Source organism: Nomia melanderi, chromosome 3, assembly GCF_051020985.1.
Source record: "Nomia melanderi isolate GNS246 chromosome 3, iyNomMela1, whole genome shotgun sequence".
In the NCBI taxonomy this organism is placed as follows: Eukaryota; Metazoa; Arthropoda; class Insecta; order Hymenoptera; family Halictidae; genus Nomia; species Nomia melanderi.
The window spans coordinates 7,154,471-7,176,546 of record NC_135001.1 but is presented as its reverse complement, the minus strand read 5'-3'; the positions used below and the strand labels follow the sequence as shown (position 1 = coordinate 7,176,546).

Here is a 22,076-nt window from a genome sequence, read left to right as displayed (position 1 = left end):
CAAAAGCAAACGGGAGAGCAAGAAAAATGCTAAAGTAAAAGTGACAGAAAATGAGAAAGAAAAAGCTAGAAATAGCGTAAGTGAGCGGGAGAGTAAGAAGGAAACAATAAAAGGCAAAAGAGAAATAACTGGGAAAAGCGAGATTGATCAACAAAGAAAAAATTGCGAAAAGCAACATTGAGCAAGAGAGAAAAATGTGGGAAGAGCTGAAATGGACAAGAGAGGAAAAGGTACAAAAGAGGAAGCCGGAGGGCAGAAGAGAAAAAGGAAGAAGATGCGAGAGGGAGCACGGGAGCAAGAGAGAAAAGGAGAGACAAAGACAAGAGGAGGCCTCTCCAGGCTTGTTGCAACCTTCGCGAGAAACCGGGAGCCGTTCTCCGAGTTTTGCCGTCGGCGAGTGAAGGTCGAGCGTAAACCGCTCGGCTGGTTGGCCGGTTTCCACAAATAGCCGTCCCACTGTGGCTTCTTTGTTCGCTAATCGTCCCGAGAAAGCAATTAGAGGCACTCTCCGCGGCCCGAACGAGATGCCACCCCGGACCGACCGACCGACTGGGGAGAACTTGAACATCCTCCTCACTCGGCCGATTCGCTTTCCTATGGACACGACGTTTCCTTTTCTGCCGGGGCCTGATCGGGCCCCTGACTCGATCGACGAGGTTCGTTGCATTCATCGGCGAGCTTTAACTTCGTTAGCTTCGTTTTCTTTCTACCCTAAAGTAGAAGGAATTCAGTTTTTATAAATGAAGAGGTCGTTGATGTGTTCTCCTCTTGGACCTGCTCGGGCCTTACGATTTACATAGTCCGCCATCGGTTTTATTAATACTTCAATGGAAAAGGAATTTACTTTTTGGAAATGAATAGGTTGTTGACGTGTATTTCTGACGAGCCTGATCGGGCCTGATGGGGCCTTACGATTTACATATTCCGCTATCGGTTTTGTTCATTCTTCAATGGAAAAGGAATGTACTTTTTGGAAACGAAGCGATTATTGACGCGTCGATTCCGTGGGCCTTATTAAGCCTGATCTTGTTCGGAACACCACGATTTATTAGACATCAGAACAATTTGTCTTCCTTTCTATTTTGGAAAACTAAGATCTATTTTTGTTAACGAATTGATCAGCGATGCCTTTCTTCCTGAGCCTGATGGGACTAAAAAATAAACATATATTAATAACTTAAAATTTACTTTCAAAACCACGCATAACCGAAGCAAGAAAACCGAAGAAAGTTTCTTCGTCGACTGAATATTTCATTCCGGTACACCCGGTAGATCGATCGGCAGCCGGCAACAATGATTCTCGATTGAAAGGCTAGACGTCTTCGCTCGCGCCGCGCCGCGCTGCGCCGCCTCGAACGCGGTTTATTAACGAAACCCGGAACGTTTATTCAACCCGAGGCTTTTCCTTCTAATTGGATTTCCCCTTCGCCGGGAGGAATTTGCTTATCGACGAGCGCGAAGACGCGAGCACCGATTCGAAAAGCGGCGAGAGACGTTCCTGGATGCTCTATCGACGTCCCCGGGACAGGAAGCTCGGGAGAAAAGAACGAAGGACGGCCGGTCTGGCTGAAAAAAAGTCGCTGGAAACCCGTGGGGGTGGATTATTGAGAGGATCGTGGAGATGGGACGGTTTCCAGGGTCCTGTCTCTGTCTCCCGAGTCCTCGAGCTCTGATCCCGAGAAGAGGACGAGGATCGAGTCAGTTAACCTTTAAATTTATAAAGTTGTCCTTTAAAATAAAATTAATATCCAGTCAAATTTTGTTTTTATAATTACTCTTTTGATGATATAATGGTTTGATATTTAAAAGTATTATCAGTTTAGGAAATTTAAATTTATTTCTTTTTAAATATATTTACGTAAAGAATATATTGTATAATTATGAGAAAAATATGTTTTAATTCGTTTTTTTTTCAATAAACCCCATTTGTAATATAATATGTATTAATAGTTTCATAATTTGATATGTAAGAGGTTGTTAGGTATGTTATTTGTAGGGGTAGATACATCGAAATGTTATATTAATTATGTTAACACCTAATGAAAAAATAGAATTTATTTTAATTCATCTGCGTTTATTGGGAAACATTGAAGTCTTTTTGATTTTTATGTAGTTTGTATTAGATAATATATTCCTAATATCACTTTTTCATAATAGTAATAATAATAGTATAATGTTTATAATGCATAGTATGTAATGGAAGTTTGTTGTAGATTAGATGAATAAAACTGATAGAGCCTGCGATTTGCATAATTGTAATGTAATTGATATAATTGATGTAATTGATGTAATTAGGAATGCAGGTTACATCGAAATTATGTTAATATTTGAATGGAAGATACATTAATTGCAAATTATCAGATCATTGTACAGTGTACCTGGAGTATCGTATGTGTAAAAATCTTAGTCCCCAGCCCATTGTTGCCGACGTACAATGGGAAATAATTGAATATAACACTAAATTGTCCGCCACTACACGAGAATATAAAAGATAATCAAATCTGATTGTAAGTATTCATCCCATATAAGTTGTTAACATAATTTTAATATATATGCCTTCATGTCTGTTATCTGTTTTCCTTGAATCTCAATGTTCGTTTCAAATAGACAATAATTTCATTGTTATGCTCGATTTTTCTCTTGAAATTAGCATCCCACGTGGTGAATTCGATCCTTTTGTTTAATTTCTGAAATTAAAGTGGAAAATCGTGAAATTCAAATCTTCCAATGGCTCGTTTTGACAATTTGCTAGTTCTATTGTTAAAATCCAAAAATCTCGCAGCATTTCATAATTACGATAGTTACGAGATTAAAATTTTCAAATGAGTCATTCTGATAGATTGGTAGTATTAATGTTAAAAACACTGTAATAATTGCGATACTTGTAAAATTAAAATTTTGCCATGTATCACTTTGATAATTCGTTAGTTCTAATATTAAAATCTAACAATCGCACATCTTCATAATCTCAATCTCCGTAAAATCAATATTTTTCAATGGATCATTCTGATAATTCGTTAGTTCTGTTATTATAATCCGAATATCGCAAATCTCCACGATCTCAATCTTTATAAAATTAAAAGCTTCAATCAGATAATCCCAACAATTTCCTAGTTATGCTACTAACTTGATCTCAATAATCTCGATCTTTATAAAATTAAAACCTTCAAACAGATCATCCCAACAATTTCCTAGTTCTGCTACTAACATAATCTCAATAATCTCAATCTTCATAAAATTAAAACTTCCAATCAGATCATCCCAACAATTTCCTACTACCAACACTAAAACCCAAGTACCCCACATCTTCACAGTCTCAATCTTCATAAAATTAAAACTTTCGAATACATCATCCCAACAATTTCCTAGTTTTGCAACAAACTTGATCTCAATAATCTCAATCGTCAGAAAATAAAAGTTCTCAAATTCCTCATTCTAAACCGTCTTCAGCATTCACGTTGAAATCCAAAGATCGCGCTTTCCGGTTGAGCGAATCGCTGAACACGGGCAAGTATCTAGAACAAAGGCTCGTTAACGGTCCGCGGAATCGTCATCCTCGGCTCGCGCGAAATCTCGGCCGCCGGTCGTCGCGACGGTTATTCGGACACAGTCGTCGAACGTCGTGCTGTTACGGAAGCGGTCACGAAGTCGGTAATTCGCGGCAGATGTCCACTTATCGAGGCGGGCAATTAAAGTATAATTGATCGGGTGGTTGGGGCGAGTCGCGCGAGTTCACGGCTGGCATTGTCTTTAAATAGAACAGCGCGCTCGGCCCGGAGATGTCGAAACAGGTTCATCGCCGCGGAAAATATCCTTCGTGGAACGGCCAGTGGTCGCGTCGAGTAATACTCAGACGTCCGATCGCAAGAAACCGTTCGGAGAAACTTTTAGATGCGTCACGTCCGCGTTTGTATCTCGACGAAAGTATTTTTCGCTTTTCGACTTCGTTTCCACAGGCTTGCAATTACAAATTCCATGCAAACAAGGGTGTTATTTTGTTTGTTCACGAAAAAGGAGGAAATTTGCTTTAGAGAAATGAATTCTTGGGATGTATGCATATGTATCTTATCGAAATTATTTTTCGCTTTCCGACATGTGACCCGTTTAATCGATACCGTTTCGACAGGCTTGTAGGTACATATGTACTTATGTATTCCATGCAATGAACAAGGGTGTTATTTTGTTTGTTTATGAAAAAGGAGGAAATTTGCTTTAGAGAAATAAATTCTTGGAATGTATGCATATGTATCTTATCGAAAATATTTTTCGCTTTCCGACTTGTGTTCCGTTTAATGGAAATTGTTTCGACAGGCTTGCAGTTACAAATTCCATGCGAACAAGGGTGTTATTTTGTTTGTTTACGAAAAAGAAGGAAATTTGCTTTAGAGAAATGAATTCTTGGAATATATGCATATATATCTTATCGAAAATATTTTTCGTTTCCTGACTTGTGTTCCGTTTAATGGAAAACGTTTCGATAGGCTTGCAGGTATCCGGTGCAACAAATGGGTATGTTATTTTATTCGTTTGCAAAAAAAGAAGGTTTGAAGATTTTTACGAGATGAATTCTTAGAATCCACTTCTCGTGGTATCTTCACTTTGAAGTTCGTTGCTTCCTGAGCGATTATCTGAGTATTTTAAATGACTGCACTCCACTGGATAAAAAATTCGAAATAGAACCTTTCTTTAAAATATCAGTGTTTGGAGTTTGTATGTAGTTATTTCTGTTAAATGAGCTCTGATTTTACTTCAACACTTTCGTTGCTGAATACCTCACCATTCGCTATAACACAGGGGAACACGTGTCTTGCACTCGCTAAAACCTCTAGAATCACATTTGCTCACAATCCAATTAAAACATTGAACTGTTTGCAAATTATCTCACAATTAGTTGTCAACAATAAAAATCTTGAAAAAACAATTTCGAACGACAATTCATTTTCTATAGTCGCGAGACGATCAAATTCGACGAGCCGATAAAGGAGATAGAATCGCGGAAGCTAAGTCGCGTCGAAGGGAGTTTCCCAGAGCTTCGGCTCTTCCGTTCCTCGCATTAAAAACACGTTTGCGGCTCGTGTTCCCGCATTGTATGCTAACGACGCGCAATTTGCGATGCAATTTGCACCACGCTACACTCTTCTGATTAATTCATCTCCGCTCTTGTGCAATCATCGTTTTCTTTATCCTGTCATTCATCGGTTACAATCGATAACTATCGTTGTTCACTGGACGTGCGAGCAAATTTCTTCAGAAAATGTTTACCCCACTTCGTTTGTTACATGTGAAATTCTTCTCATTTAAAAGATCATAATAAATAATTTAAAAAATAGAAGTCTCGTTACATTCAGCCAATATATTTCATTTTACATTAACTCCGACTTTTTTCTAGTTCGGCCTCGAAAACACGTTTTGTCTAACATGTTCGATGCTCGGAAAAATTAGATGAAAACGATCTTTAGTAATTGCTTTTTATAGAATGGCTAATATATTCATCGTTAGCCAGAATATAAACGAAAATTCGGGTATAGCTGTCGTTTGCTTCAATGGCTTAACCCTTTGCTGTCACCATTTGGTTTGTTGTAGCGAAAGTATAACGTCCGATATTCGACAGAAAATTCCGTGTAATGTAATTCTAAATAAAATGATGACATGGAACACTTCTATTCTTTTGATCGTATATTATACAGTATGTTCCTAAATAATTTCGCCCAAATGATAGAGCGTGTACAATCCACAAAACCCGGTTAAAATCCTCAGTGAACATAAGTCGAAAGCTCGATAGTTTCCAGGACAAAAATTTTTTTTCCAAAATAAAAAATGTGTGGGGACCGAATCAGGAACACCGAATTATCTAAAAAAAATATCGGTGATACGAACAAATGTGTCAAAGAAAAGTTACATGAAATACTACATATCTTGGAAGGTATTTGAACCGTGACGTGACCTTGAAACGTCCTGCATTAAATGCAAGTATTAAATTCGATCAAATAATCATGTAAAACTTTATCGTACACAGCTCAGTCTCCTGAAAATTAATTCCTTGCGATGGATGCCAGCACAATGGCAGCATTCAACATTTGTCTTTTCAACATTTTTCTATATATATATTCAACAAAATACATTAGCTCAAAAAAATAATCCATATCTTTCAATATCCATACATTTATTATAAATCACCTGTAGAAAAATAACTTTAAAAATATATATTTACTTCGACTAGTTGGTACTGCCGCCAAAAAAAATGTGCCGATCGTAAATGGTTAATCGGTACAACCTGTCAAGAAAACCGTCGATCACGATCGATTTATGTCTCGGAAACGTCCTTGTCCCGTCCGGTGTCAGTCGATGACTTATGAATCATCGTTTTGGCGGCCATGTTTACGGAACAGCAGCCTTGATAAATTATTTGCAGGTAGGCCACGGTTCGGCTGATTTTCGTCGCCGTTGGGCGGGCGGAGGTCGCGCGGGGGCGTGACGGGACGTGACGGCGAAACGTGGCGAGATAACAGGCGTTCGCGCGAACGTATTAATCTCCGTCTGTCTCTGTTCGCCGGTTATTTTCGCGCGTGATACGTCCCGTTTTGTCGCGCATACCTACGCAGGTATGTGCGTGCATACCGGCAGGTTGCTGCCGACGCCGATCGAGATTGACGGTATCGCGAACAGGTATGCGCGTTCTTGGGAACGTTCCGCGAGATAAGGGAAATATACTTCTTTATCTAAATAGACTGCGGGCGTTTCTGTTGATCCTAGGTATCGAGAGATTCATTTGGGGTGGGACTGATGTCAAGTTGAATGTGTTTATGTTGTATTGTTTAATGTAGGATATTATTGTGTGTATATAATATAGCTATGCTGTAGCTGTATTATAGCTATGTTATAGCTATATTATAGCTATATATATATATATATATATATATATATATTATAGCTATATTATAGCTGTATTATAGTCCTATTATATCTATATTATATCTACATTCTACCCATATCACACCTATATTACATCTATATCATATTACTACAAAAAGCAACAACATTTTCCCCCGCAACCACCACAACCCAACAAAACAACGGTCCATTTCATCGTACAAACAATCAAATCCTTTAATTCTGAAAAAAGGAAGCTTCACAAAGTTTAAACCAATTACCAACAATAAATCATTCAATCGGATTCATGCCCGCGACAAATGTTTCCTCCGTTGACGCGTGGCACATGAAAAATGCTCGCTCTCGTTTCGCCGTGTCACTTTCTTTTTTCAAAGTCTGCCCGACGCTTCTCGTGTAAAGCAGAAAATAAAATTCAACCATGCCTATCGCGCACGGGAATGGCGCGGGAACAGAGGGCAGGGGGCGATGATTTAATAGGCGATCGGCGGCTGAAAAACGGTGGAGAGCGGCGCGTAGACAATTGAGTCAACAGAGCGAGCGGCTCGAGCGGGAAAATCGGCGCACGCTTTTTGTCCCGCGTTAATGCAGCTATCTGCCGGCGGCCGGCCGTGTGTGCATCGCGGCGAGCAACGGCGCAACGCGCGGACGGGCGGCCCGGTAGATTATCGCGGCCGCGAATTTCCGGTCGAACGGCTTGCGAACATTTCACGCCTCTCGATTCTCGTATTAGCATCGGTATTGGACCATTCTCGGCACTGTAATCCCGCGGAAACGCTTCGATACCGGCAAACACCCGGTATACGGACTGTTACGGATGTATTTTGGAAGGAAGGAAACGGTCTTTGGTTGCAGCGTTACTTGCAACTTGAAATACAAGCGATGTATTTATTTGAAAAATTGTACAGTGTTCTTTAATAGTAGAACTACCAGGCACTTAACACGTTGATTGCCACGGCGATCACCGATGACCGGAGCTTCCAAATTGCTGAAGAACAATTACAATGAAACACTTGATTTTAAACAAAAACATTTAGTGACATAAGTAGCTAGATCATAGGATAATATGACTACTGTAATACTAAATCATTAATAACTATTTTCAATATCATTTGTCTTCGTTATTAAAGAATAAGTATTACTATTCAAAACGCTAGAAATTCTCGTGGCAGTCAACACGAAAAACGATATAGAAACTTTTGACCGCCACTGTATTAACAAATCCACCGGAACGCCGTGGAACCAAAAAAATCCGAAAGAACCGTCTCGCCGCGTGTTGGGATCCCGTCAATGGCACTTACAACCCGTTTGCATTCTACGAGTAAATGGTTCATCCACGCTTATCCCAGTTTCGAAAGTTTCTCGTTCAGTTTCACGGCGGCGTCCGGCGGCGTCGCCGTGGAACGGCCCCTAATTACGTTTTATAGTCCGCGGCAGAGGACTTCATTTCCGCGATGCAGAGAATTGCCGCCAGTGAACTGTTCTCCGGCGAGAGCCTCGCCTCGAAAACAACTTCTGCCGGAGCCGGGACAAAAAGCGGGAAGCGCGAGAAGCAATTCCCCGGTTTATGGGATGGTACCACGTTTCCAAACGGGTCCCGGGCTGACGAGCACACCGGTGGAGGAATATACATGGTGTTTCCAAAGTGGTACGGAAACATCTATACAAAAGCTGACAATAAGTAACAAACACGGAAAAAGAGTTTCTTATGCGAACCGTATATTTCAAAGTGGCATGACTTTATTAACCCATTGCACTCCAAGAATTTTCTACCAAAAATACCCAACACACTTTCTGATGAAATATGGTCAACATTTCTTGAAACTTGCTTCACAAGAAATCGTACATAAATTAAAGAAAAAGAGTGTTTCACATATTAATGCATCACACAAAAATTAACATTAAATATTATACTTTATAATTTTCTGTGGCAAATGGAATGGCGACTGAAAGGCACCTATGGAGTACGGAGGGTTAACCTTTGCACTCGAGAGGTGACTCTCAGTCACCATTTGATTCGATGTACCAAAATTATAAAGTCTTACATACAATATTATCTTGCCCTAATAATTTATTGGAAAAAGAGACGAACTGTAGGCATACTCTATGCTTATGTTTGCTCGTAAGTATAATAATTGATTGCAGGAGAATAATATTTATTCTGAATTCGAATGAATCGAGTAATATTCATGTTTGTTACATTATGTTAAGAATCTTCACCACGAGTCTGACACGTTGTTGTAAGGCAAGGGGTTAAGCTCTGTGTAATCCATAAATACGTGGAATATCGAAGTAAGTTTGTTTCTTAACTTACGTTTATTCTCTCATTCAGTTCGTTTCAAAGAATGACGTCTATAGCTTATTGGAAAATGTAGAATATTTCTAACGAAAGATTTCCTCGCAGAGAATATTAAGCCTCACGCAGAATATTAAGCTTCGCGAAATCTATAAATATGTGAAATAGAAATAATAATTTTGTTTCTTAACTTATGTGTTCTCTCATTCAGTTCGTTTCAAGAGCCGTGTATAACTTATCGAGAAATGTTGAATATTTCTAGTAAAAGGCTTCCGAGTGTAGAGTTAACACGACTGTGAGAAACTTCAGCGTTTTATCATTTATTCTTTTGCAGCGAAGATAAAAGGAAAAGATTACAAATTATCTGGTACCATAATTCTTAGGCTACACTATTATCTACTTGCTCATGCTATTTTCACATTTTTACTCGACAGTAGAATAATCTGAATTACCTGGAAAATGAAATTCCTTATAAACGCTTCTCTCCTATCTTTCCTAATTTTTCACGTAGATTCTTTCTTCCCAGTTGCACTGCGATTCACCGCGAAACACCCTGTATTTTTTCCCGTTTAATCGGCCAACCACTTGAAACGAGTCGATCAGCCGATTTGCACAGGGCAAAAATTCGCTCCTCAACGACGCTTATGTTAATATGATAAAGCGGCTCCTCCTTTTTCACGATTATCATCGTACTGCTCCCGCGTTAAGTGTCTCACCATTACGGCCGGAATAATGTTCTGTGTATCCTGGCCAGCTGACTGGCTGGCTGGCAAAACACGCTCCAAAGGGGATACGCACCGGTGTAGCCGGCTTTTATTGGATTCGTATCGACAGCCCCGACTCAATTTCTCGATCCCCGGCGTCTGCATTTATTTAAAACGGAATTGTCAATCTCCGGATATTTTCTTGGGATATCCTGTACCCGTATGACCCGGCCCGCATTCATTCCAGTAGATTGAGCGATTAAACTCTCCAAGGTCTCTCGTTTTGTCCTTCGATCTCGCCAAACACGAGCTAGGTCATGGAATTCTTTGGTTGCTATTGGAAATTGGTGATTAACACGTTGACTGCTACGATGGTCACTGGAGCTTTCAAATTGCTTGAAAACAATTACAATAAGAAGATTAATATTGAATCAAAATATTTGGTATGTAATATTATAGATAGTAATACTATAATATATTTATAAATATTTAGTAAACATTAATAATTATGTTTAATACTATTTTCCTCTGTTATGAAGGAATAAATCTTACTATAATAAAACGCGCGAAATTCTCGTGGCAGTCAACGTGTTAACACTAAAACCACCGAGCAGTTACTTTAACCTTTTGAAACTTTTCTATAGAAACTCAAAGAATGCATCCACTGAGACCATGATTGATTTACAATTCAGTTCGCGTATTGCTAAATCAATTTCTTTAATACATGATTAGGAACATATATTGTTTTTCTAATAATTGCGTAAAGAAGAAATCAGGAATGAGTCATTTTGACCCATCTAGTAATTTCAGTGTTAAATAATGAAAATGTATATATATATATTACAGTGCGACTTTATTATAACGGCTTTGGAAAATACGTTTAGCTCTTTCAAGTTCTCGAATACGAATGATACACGGAACACCCAAGAGTAAGTTAGAGTCCGCTTTTCTTTACAAAGACCGTTTATGGCCTTGCCTGGAGAAAAGTCCCTGGATTTCGCGTGACAAAATCTAGACACATCTGGTTGCCTTTCTGTCACCTTTGTTTAGACTAAAGATATATGAACGTTGCGCATTTTTGCTTTTGCTAGCTTAGCATTACTATTAATTCAACGGTTGCGTACGAAACTCAAAGTTTCCGATTTTTAACACTAGGTCGACGGACGTTTATTGTATAATTTATTCGCTCTACAATATCGTGTCAGACTCGTGGTGAAGATTTCAAATTTAACAAACATAAATATTATTCAATTTGTCTGAATGCGAATTACATATTATTCCTCTGCTAGCAATGATTGTACCTTAGAGCACACGTTGACATAGAATAAGCGTGGAATTTTCTTTTATTTTCAATAAATTATTGATAATATCGTAGTTGGATTGATCACAGTTCAGAAAGTCATAGGTTAATGATAAACATAAAAACTATATGAAGTAGTGTGCAATAATTAAAAAAGAAATGGAAAAGGTACTTCTAGTATGTTTTAAAGGTATATCTTAAGAGTATCAGAAAAATACAAAAAAGTCTTTTAAAAGCTCTGAATCACTTCACATACGTACCTCTGTATAGTACAGTTACTTTGTGCTTCGGAGACACTAGAAAAAATCACTTCGTACACATTTCTAACATGTTCTTAGAACACGAATATCCTTCAACTTTAAGCTTCAATCCGTCATTGAATACCATTGTTTTGAAAAAAGTATTTTACAGTTTACTTCTATATATACACAGAAATATAAACACAAAATATCATGGATTTTGCTCAAAAGCAAACAAAAGAATTCGACTTTTGGCGAACTTTTCGAAGCAAATACCCCTACGCGACGGTTCCAGCTCCGCGTCACTCGGTTCATTAAAATTCCAGCCGCGAGACGATGAGCGGTATGTAATACGCGTAATTTATTGTAAGCTTCTTAGGCGAGACGGTTTCAATTTCTCGGCATTAAACGCGCGGCACCCGCGTCCGACAAACGTGGCCGGGGAAAATCACGCGATTAATAACCGGTCGTTTCGCCAGCGGGAAAATAAATATTCCTTGCTATCAACGGCCAACCGTCCCGTTCGTCGAATGGGTACAAATTAGATAATTCTGCTGCTCGCGTGACAGTGCGCGGCGATTAACGTTTTACCGCGAACGACCGAGCTCGCCAGCAATTTTTCCGTGACACCGGTCGCTCGGTTCCGTTTTTGCCGATCGTAATTTCTTGGGGGACACTCAGTGTAGGCGTGAATTTCCTGCTTCCGCGAAATAAATCCGATGGCTGTTCACTGGTGAGTTATACGTCCTTCGAGAGAAATAGCTGGCGTTACTTTCGATGACTTTGTTGCTTGTTTGATGCGGTAATTAACCCTTTGCGGACTACTGCCGCGTATATGCGTTTGACGGAAACCATCGATTTGACCGAGGAACGCATATATGCATTCGACGAAAACAACTGATAGTATTAATCCTTTGCACTCGAGAGGTGATTCTCTCTCATCACTTGGTTTCACACAATAAAACTATAAAATTTAATATTTAACCCCTTAACGCACAGTTTCTTTTGAAAAAAAACCTGCCAAAAAAAATCAATTTTGATATACTGCGCTTCTGTTCCATGGAAAAAGGCTATATTTTATTCTTGAATAAATAAGTTTTATAGCTTACAATCCCATGTAAATGATAAATATCAATAAAACGATTTTTTTTCTTGCTTTCACATTGTTATTTTCACAGTTTGGCCTGTTTAGCGCGCTCGAATTAACTCGAGCGTACAAGTTAAGGGGTTAATATTATACCTCGTATAATGCATCAATTTGAGAAACATTGAAATAAGATAGCTTTGTTGTTCGATCTTCGTGCAATTTCTCTTCGAGTCAGTTTCACGAAATACCGTCTTTATCTCATCTAAAAATGTTCAAATATTTTTAGTGAAAAACTCCGAGTGCAAAGGATTAAATGACTGTCGCGGTAACGGCTCAGCCATACGGTACGGTTTACTCAAAACTGCCCCGTTCGCAAAGGGTTAAAGGTTCAGGGATGAAGGATATACGCAGGAGTAATTCTTTTGAGAACTGGTATCTTTCCGTAAAGATGAATACTTCTTATAGGGCGTTTTAGTTAGTTTGGTAACGAAGTTATTGTCTTGGTAATTATAGTGCTGCTTTGAGGGTTGTAGTATTGCTTTGGAAAGTACAGTATCGCTTTTAATGCTATGGTATTGCTTTGGGAATTATGATATCGCGCTGGGAACAACAGTATCGCTCTGGGAATCGTAACATCGCGTTGTGAATCATAGTTTCGAGCCGCAATAAAAACTGTAAACTAGTTCCCAACCGCAGCGAGTGTACAAAAATATCTCGTATCCGCTGTCCTCGTATCTCATACACCCAAGAAAATTCGGTTCGTTGAATGCTTCACCGAAACAACTAATTTCTAAATCTGCATAAAAGAACCCATCACCTAAATGCAGTTGACGTGGCAGTCGAGATATAACCAAGATCCCACACTACTCCCACAGATAAACTATCAAAAAAATTAATCGTCAAACGCAAATAAAAAATGACGTCACCCGAATTTATCTGACGTGGCAGTCAGAGTGTCCCACAAATCAAGATCCCACATTATCCTTCCACAGATAAATCATCAAACAAATTAACCTTAACGAACCGGAAGTATATAAATAACAAGCGGAACCAAATTCTTAGAAGTGACCACCACAATACTTAATCTGTTAATTGCAAATACTCTAACAATAACAATAATAAAAATAATAAAGTGATTTCTGCCACGACCTTGAACCCAGTAAAACTGCCATGCTGCTTATATCTCAGCATTGCTGCGTTAACACGTTGACTGCCGCGTCGGTCACCGATGACTCTAGCTTATAAAATACTCGACAATAATTATAATTTGTCAGATAATGTCGAATGAAAATATTTCATAACGTAAATTACTAGACAACAGTGTAACGTAAGCAGCGATACCAAATACTAAGTAATTGTTCCTCTCTATCTTTGCTACAAAAGAATAAGCGATACATAAAACTCTGGAAGTTTCTGTGGCAGACAACGTGTTAATCCTTTGGCCTATAATTTATTTCGTAACTATAATTGACACAACTACTTCATTGTCAATAATTTATTACGAAAAGGAAAAATGTTCCCTATCCTGCATCTACGTTTACTCCAAAGATAAACGATTGACAATAAGAAAGTAACATTAAAGTTATATTTAAAACCAATAAATAACATTTAGATTTCTCAAACTGAGTTTAAAACTTTCGTCCCGAGTCTGACACGATATCGTAGGTCAAGGGGTTAATCCTTTGCACTCGAAAGTTTTTCAATGGAAATATTTAACACTTTTTAACAAGATATAGGTGATATTGTTTGAAACTAATTTAACGATAATTCACAGATAAATTAAGCAACAAAGGTGTTTTATTTCAATATTTCACGTAACAATACGAAGTTTAATTTGAAATATGAAATATTCAACTTTAGTTTTGTTGTATCGAATCAAGTGGTGACTGAGAGTCAACTCTCGAGTGCAAAGGGTTAACCCATTAAGTCCTAGTGATCTATTAATAGATCACTCACTCTAAATTGTTACAAACAATTTATTTATTAATAAATAATGTATCTAATGATTAGGATGAATATGAGTTAGTATTTAGAATGAATAAATTGAATTAGATGTTATTTCCAGATAAAATTTATACATCATTTAAAGTTTTGAAAATTTACAAAATGGTCTACGATTGTACTGCCGGGAGAAATTATTTATAAAATTTGTATATTCCCATTGATTTATCTATAGATCATGCTATATATAGTATAGTGAATGTGTCAGATTTTTTTCACTATTTTTCCAAAATAGTATGAACACTCATTACTCGAAATACAAAATTTCATCTAAAAATTCCAAAAAAAAATTGCATGGGTCTTAGAGGGTTAAGTTAATACCCAAATCCAAATAAACAGTGGTGTCGCCGAAATTTATCCAACGCGTCGAAGAAACTATCCTACGATAATCCTCGAGCAAACCGTGCACCCCCACTCGGAGTAGCCACGGGTAGGCGTCGAAGTGGCTGAGTAGGTACGTGGGTTCCTCGGGCGTGAGCATGGCCAGGCGGGCGCAGTGGTGCGGTGTGCGCAAGACTCGCTGCCGCGAGCCTGGTCGTCGTGGTAGTCCCCCTGGTGCAACAGAGTCACGGGCGGGCGGGCGTGCACACCGAGGGAGTCCGACGCACACGTGGCCCCCCGAACACGGAGCCGAAGGAGCAGCAAGCAGCCTTCGTCGCGCTCCTCCGTCACTCTCGAAACTCTCCTCTCGATCCTTGGGCTCGGCGGCAGCGTCCCGCCGCGCGATATATTCCAGCGGTGCACACGCTCGGGAACGCGCGGCCGCTCCGGGAACCGCAGGGACTGCACCCGGCGCGCGATCGGACGGAGAGCCACGGGTGCCGCAGCTAAAGTCCACGCAGTGCAGCCACGGCTATAGTGTTTAAGCCACGCTGGAAGCCGCAGTCCATTCGCGACCGGCAGCCAGGCAGCACATTCGAACACACACCTCCTCCTTTGTCCGGCCCGGACGGAAATACAATCGCGCCAGGGGACGAGGACTTCTTCGGGACCAGGTCGACGTTCCCCAGGGATCCTCCTCCCGGGCCTCCCGTAGCCTGTGAAACGGTCCTCTCGCGGAGTGCCGGCGGATCGTCGCAGCAACGGCCTCGTGAAACTGGATAACGACTCGGTTCGCTTCCGGTGAAGCTGGCATCGCGATCCTGGGAACGGTGCGGTTCGTTTGGCGGCGCTGGGTGGGAGGAGCTTGGGAACGGGAACGGTCCGCGTAGTGATGATGTGGTAGCTAAGTGGCTAACCTTCGGGAAGCTGGAATGTTCGTTTGGATTTCGCTTTTGCCGAGTGCTCTGAAGATGGAGACGTAGGGAGGATTGTGTTCTCGCCCGCGAAGCTTCTGGTTGCACGGATACTTCGTTGTCGGCAAGTGGTTTTCGAACTGTGCCAGTGGCAGCAGAGTGGTTGATATTCGAAGCTGATTGGGGTTTAAACGTAATTCGGAGGGGTTCATAATGGACAGGATGAATATTCTGCGGTGAGATCACCAAAGTCTAGTAGCAGTTTAACCTCCTAACAGCTATCAATTTGAATCTGTTCCCTAGCGAGTGCTGCTAGGATCGATCCTAGCAAGGCGTAGTTCCCAGGAGTCCTCTAAATATAAAAGAAAAGATCTCGGTCGAATGGGCTCGAGGAATTCCGAGTCTGTTTCTTTGCCAGTTTAGCCGACAGTGATCGATACCGTTGATCGATCGATCACGGCTGCGAGGAGCTGCGAGTGGCGACTCGAAGGCCTCCGAGTGCGAAGAAACGGGGATAAAGAATCGGCGAAAGAAACCGCGGAGCCGGATCGACGCGATCCAAGCGCGCGCGGGAACGGATGCTCCGAGATCCCCAGTGATGATCCGCGCGAATGGCGCCGCGGCCGTTCCCCGGAGCCTGCTAGAATGCCCGTGTCCTCGGTCCTGCGTGTTTCCGGGGCTGGAGCGTGTTCGAAAGTTACCGCGGATGACCCAGACTCGGCCGCGATCGAGCATGAAATCGATTCGAGGCGGGGAGACGCGAGCCAGGGACGCGCGGTCGCCGATTTCTGAACGGATTCACGCCGACACGCTGATCTAACTTCCATCGATCCTTCTACTTGGATCTTCTTTGCTCACACCGTGCGCCGAGTAGCGTTTACGCTGGTTAAACCTCTCGCAAACACAAAAAACTTATCGAAAAACCGACATAAGACTAGCTCAAAAGAGACTGGATCCTCTGAACTCTCTGAGTTTGAATCGTAGTTTCAAGATTAACCTTCGAATTTCACCGATTGGATAGTGAGAAACTGGAAAAAGAGAAAATACAACAGACTTTTCATTGAGGAAATAAAACTTTCACTGAAACTGGAGCTTATACCCTAAGATCACTGAAAAATCAACGGTAACAGCGTTGGAACGCATCAAATCGAATCACAGAGGAATTAGGATATCGATAACTTCCTCTCTCCCTAACAATCTACTAAACAAACCACTACCAATCTTTAGAAGAGAAAGCCGAAGAATAAAGAAGAAAGCCATCGAATGAGACAAAGCTTCTACAGATCCCCAGCCCCGATGCCTAGAGATCGATAAAAAGCGGATTGCTTCGTGAGGATCGAGAGAGTCGTCGCCGGTTCGCGAGGCAACGAGAGATAGAAGTCGACGATACCCGGGGTCATCTGCTCAGGGTCTGGCTCGGGCGTAGTCATTAGGAATGTATTGTCCACCGGCGATAGTCCTCGTGCCAGCCAACCAACGACTCGCTCCTCAGCGCGCCGTTCTCTAGTGGATCCTGGGCAACATCGATGAACGCTCGGGCAACGTCGGACTTTATCCTGCGGCTGTCTCTCTCTCTGGTTGACACCGATCGAGCGCGATCACGGGAACGCTATATCGAATAGATCACTTCCGAGCGAGCTGGCTGACAAGAACTGGCGTTCGCTGTCGAGGACCGCTTACGCGGACACCTGATCCGACGTCCATAGGTTTTGAAGTGGAAACCGTGTAGCACGCTAATGTCGCTGTCTTAATCGCTGGTACCATTTAGTGGGCTTGATATGTTCATTAACGAAATAAGTGCGCGAAACACAAAGTACTCATGATAGAGACGTCTTGGGAAAAATTTGAAAGTGGCGTTTGTTTTTGATTTATTTTAATCAGCGGAGAGAGGATTGATTGGTGGTACGAGGTGTTTGATTTGTAGTTGTTCGAGTTGCTCGGGAGGCTTGGAATTCTTTGGATGGAACCGTTCGATTGATTGTTGTTGGTATTTTATTGGGTGAGGATTCTGAAGTATCGGATTATCGAGAAGTAAAGAATAGAGGGATTATGGTGAATTGGATTATTGTTTAATCCTTTTCGGTGTTTCTTGTTGAAGATCGTACGTTGAGGAAGGTAAAAATTGATTTTTAGAGGGTAGCTTCGAACTTCGTTCGATACGATCACCTAGCCGATCGAAGTGTAATCATTCCTCCGACTCGGATTTCACAGCGATCGCATTCTCCTTTCGCTCTTCCATTCATCAACGAGACCCGTTTCACCAGTCCCGGAATAGATACAATCGACGACTGTTGCTCCGATTCACCGAACAAGCCGATCAAAGGCGTCTCCTCGCGATTCCTTGATCAAGCAGCGGTTCGAAACGGGCTTGGAACGTCAACGATTCGTCTGACTGTTCGCGGCTGTGAGAGAAAAGACTTTTAATGAGGGAGAAGGATCGATTCGGGGACAAGATCGGTCGATTCGAAGTTTCTCAAGAAAACACATTTAATAAGGAAGAAGACGAGGTATGAACTGGAGTAGAGTTTAAAACGTTGATCGTATCGCCGGACGAGATTATCAGATTACTCCAAGCTTCTCAAGAGAATACATTTAATTAGGAAGTAGAATCAGTAAGAAAGACGTAGAACCCAGAAGATGGACAAGAGATCGGCAGATTACTCGAAGCTTCTCAGGAAAGTACATTAACCAGGAAAAAGAATCAATGGAGAAAAGATAGAATCTAGAAGATTAACAAGATTTATACAATACTCGAGGCTTCTTACCAAAATACATTTACCAATAAAGAACAATCAATAAAAAAGGTACAACCCGAAAGATTTACAAGATTTGTAGATTACTTGAAGCTCCTCAAATAATATATTTGCCCAGAAAGAACAATCAATAAAAAAAGGATGCCACCTAAATTAACAAGGTCAGTAAATTACAGTAAGCTTCTCACAAGATATATTTGCTAAGAAAGAAAAATCAACAAAGGATAGAACCCAGAGGATTAATAAAATCAGTGAACTATTCAAAGCTCCGAAGAACTAGATTCAACAAGAAACAATAATATAAAAATAGAACCCAAAATATTCAGATTAACGAATAACAGACATCCACATAGAGGATGATCCAAGCCGAAAGCTAAAGTCGTTCCAGTGGTCTCTATCCCTGACCGTCGTCAAGCATCTAAGTCCTAAGTTACGTAACAATAGCAGAATCAGTGGTCATCGAACAAAATCGAACAAAGATCTTTGCACCTGCTATCGGTCAAGCCAGTCCCCGGAACCTTGAGAAAGAGGCTGCTCGTCCTCGACTGGGGTGAAAGCACATTGCCGAGGAACACCTGACCCGCACGGGAACACGCTCAGTCTTTTTCTGCCAGCTGCGCGGTTCTCGGCCTCGGAATATATCAACAAAGGCGAGGAACAATAAAGCTCGGAGCGTTGATAAGCGGCGTCTGTGCACGGCGGCCGAGGTGGGGGTCGAAGCAGCGAAGATCGCTGGGTGACGTCAGTTTTCGTCGTAAAACGCGCCCGGTATGCGTCTCTGAAGAGCGCGGGACGAAGATCGATCCTCACTCGACGGAGGATCGAGGGAAAGGGGACGGGAGCCGCGATAGGAGACGCGATTCCGAGAGTTTCAGTCTGCGCTCGCGAGCGATCGGGCTTGAACTGGTTGAACGGTGAACTGGATCCGAGTGATTTATAATGCGGTGATCTGGGGGGAACGAAACCTATTCCGAAGTATCCGTTGTTGTAGAGACTGACTTTCGCGAGATCTTGAAGACAGATCTTGAATAGACTTGAACGGAGAATTGGATTTGCGTGCGGATCGATTTGCAGTACAGTGATCGAAGAGAATAAAGTTGAGGTATTCTTTGTTGTCGAGTTCCGGTGGAAACAAGTTCTGTTCTGTGAGATCTCGAAGAGAGATCTCGAATAGATTTGAACTTCAATGGGGAATCGGATTCGCGAGCTGATTTACTTGCAACTCGACGATCAGATGTTGTTCAGTTTTGGTGAAAGGGGACATTGACTTTTTCGAGAAGATCTTGAAGACAGAAGTGATCGCTAGGTTACTGTCCTGTGTCCGTGAACTCGAAGAAGCTGGAGCACGAAGTAAAAAGGAAGAATGAACAACGTGGTAAAGAAACACAGAATATTAATCATATAGAATCACAGCACAAAGTCACTAGCAAAACAAGAAAAGTCAGTTTCAAGATCAAATCTTGAGCGTGCTAACTGATGAAACTAAACGATCCAAAACATTCATTGAATTCATTGAATAACATAACATAAGCAATAGACGAGAACTAAAAAGAGTCAACGTGTAAACTCCGAATCGAAGAAACATTAAAGAACAGCCATCTACAAAAACGATCAACAAACGATGAACTCGATCATCAACATAGACCCAACTACATAACAACACTCCAATCCTAATTAGAAAAACAACAGCACTGCCATCGAGAAGGGAACCAGCCAAAAGAGCTCCAAAAGCCAGAGGCCGTGTACTCGGTACAAAAAGAAGCAAGAATTCGTCGACTTCGAAGATCATTGCGTTGAGGTGGTCACGAGTGATCGGTATTCACGAGCGACGACCGATCCCAGACCTACGAGCCGGCCGCGTCGCGTCGTCGTCGATGACGTCAGGCCCGGCCGTCGCGAACGGCGTGGTCGCGCGCGTCTGAGGAGAACCGAACGGAAAACCTCGCGTTGTGCCCCCGCGGATCGCTTTGTGCGCTGGAAATATGGCCGCTAAATATAGCCGGAAGAATTTCCGTGGCATCCACGCTGCCCTCGGTTTTGCTCGATTTTCGTAGCGCGCGATTTATGCGAAACGAGTGCCGCGGGGCTCCGGCCGGCCGGACGTCGTCACCGACGGAGGAGAGGCTCGCGTTACCCGGCTGCCCGTGAATCAGACCAGTGACTACTGCGAGCGTCGACCGAGAGATCATCGCGCTCCGCGTCGACACCGTCACGATAATGCTGATCACCAAGTACACCACCATACTGCTGCAGTCCACCAATCAGCACATCATCAGGTGAGTGGACGGGGGTACTTTGGTATGAACTTCGAAGGAGATTGAAATTTTGCTCTTTCCTTTTTTTACGAATACATTGTTTTTTTTTTGGTTCGGTGGAGAATAATTTTTATTAACACTAGAACTACCAAACAGTCAAATTGTCTCTGAAATTTCTCTGTAGAAATTGTAGTGCAACTATTGAGAATTGATTTGCAAGGTAGTTTGTGTATTGCTCAATCAATTTCTCTAGTAATTTCTAAGAGAAGCATCCGTTATCTTTTTATAATTAGAAAAAAATCATGAATGGGTCGTTTTAACCTATCTGGTAATTCTAGTGTTAATGAATATTGTGTGATAGGTATGTGTATACTAAAAGATATAAATTAAGAATTGTGAACAATGGATTATTACACTCGAAATTACAAGTGATTTTCGGTTATATATATATATATATATATATATATATATATATATATATATATATATATATATATATTGTCTGTATAGATGTATAGTATAGATGTTCTTTACTAATATTTAAAAGTATCATCGATAATCTAGTATTTCCATAGGGAATATTTTTGATTATTTGGAAAGATCGTACGTAAGGATTGAAAATGAACAGGGAACCGAATTCGAAAGAATTCGACAAATTTTAAACTTTCTAAAGGAATGAAAACATTCAAATATTATACAAAGTAATTCCTTCAAACCAAAGGAATACGCAGACCGACTCGCGTCATCCCTGACAGCAAGGTTTCACCGCGTCACCGCAGTCAGCCCACCCCAGAAAACCGACACGGCGTCGATCAACAATTACCGGTTCATAATTAATACGAACTCCTAGGAAAGGCCGAGCGTGCCGTACCTAAATTGGGGGCTGGATTTAATTTTCGCCGATTAATTTCGGGGATAACCGAGTTCGCTGAGGGTCGGCTGGCTCAGGAGAACGGAGGGAGGAGCCAGAAGGGGGTGAGTCGATGAAAATACTCCGGAATCCTCGATTCTTCGTCCGCCGGCGGATTTCTTCGGGGATTTCGTATTCAAAAATCATTCGTTGCATATTTAAATCGACGAACCGAGACTCAGGGGTGGGAGGATTATTAAATTCTGTTAGATTTAACCCCTTCTCCTATAACACCGAGTCAGACTCGTGATAAGAATTTTTAACCGAAATCAACGAATCTAAATTTGATTTATTTACTTTTCATATAAATGAAATATTACTTGTCTACTATCTATCTTTAGCTCCTAAAGTAAATGTTAAGAATACATACAGTTAAGAAATAACCCTCATCGTCCCGTTTGCATAGTC

The 22,076-nt window shown here is 41.2% G+C and overlaps 1 protein-coding gene across 9 annotated transcripts in view; it reads left to right on the top strand.

Annotated features, from left to right (window-relative positions):
• spri (Src homology 2 domain-containing protein sprint) overlaps window positions 1–22,076 on the top strand; it is a 310,137-nt gene that overhangs the window by 175,169 nt on the left and 112,892 nt on the right. For 2 of the 9 annotated variants that reach the window (XM_076365609.1, XM_076365606.1), the window contains exon 1: window positions 18,974–20,779. The exons of the other annotated variants lie outside the window; for them this stretch is intronic. In XM_076365609.1, coding sequence (XP_076221724.1) covers window positions 20,721–20,779 — 59 coding nt within the window. In that variant the 5' untranslated portion in view covers window positions 18,974–20,720. Of the gene's footprint in view, window positions 1–18,973; window positions 20,780–22,076 lie in introns of those variants that run through there. 9 annotated transcript variants of the gene reach the window in all.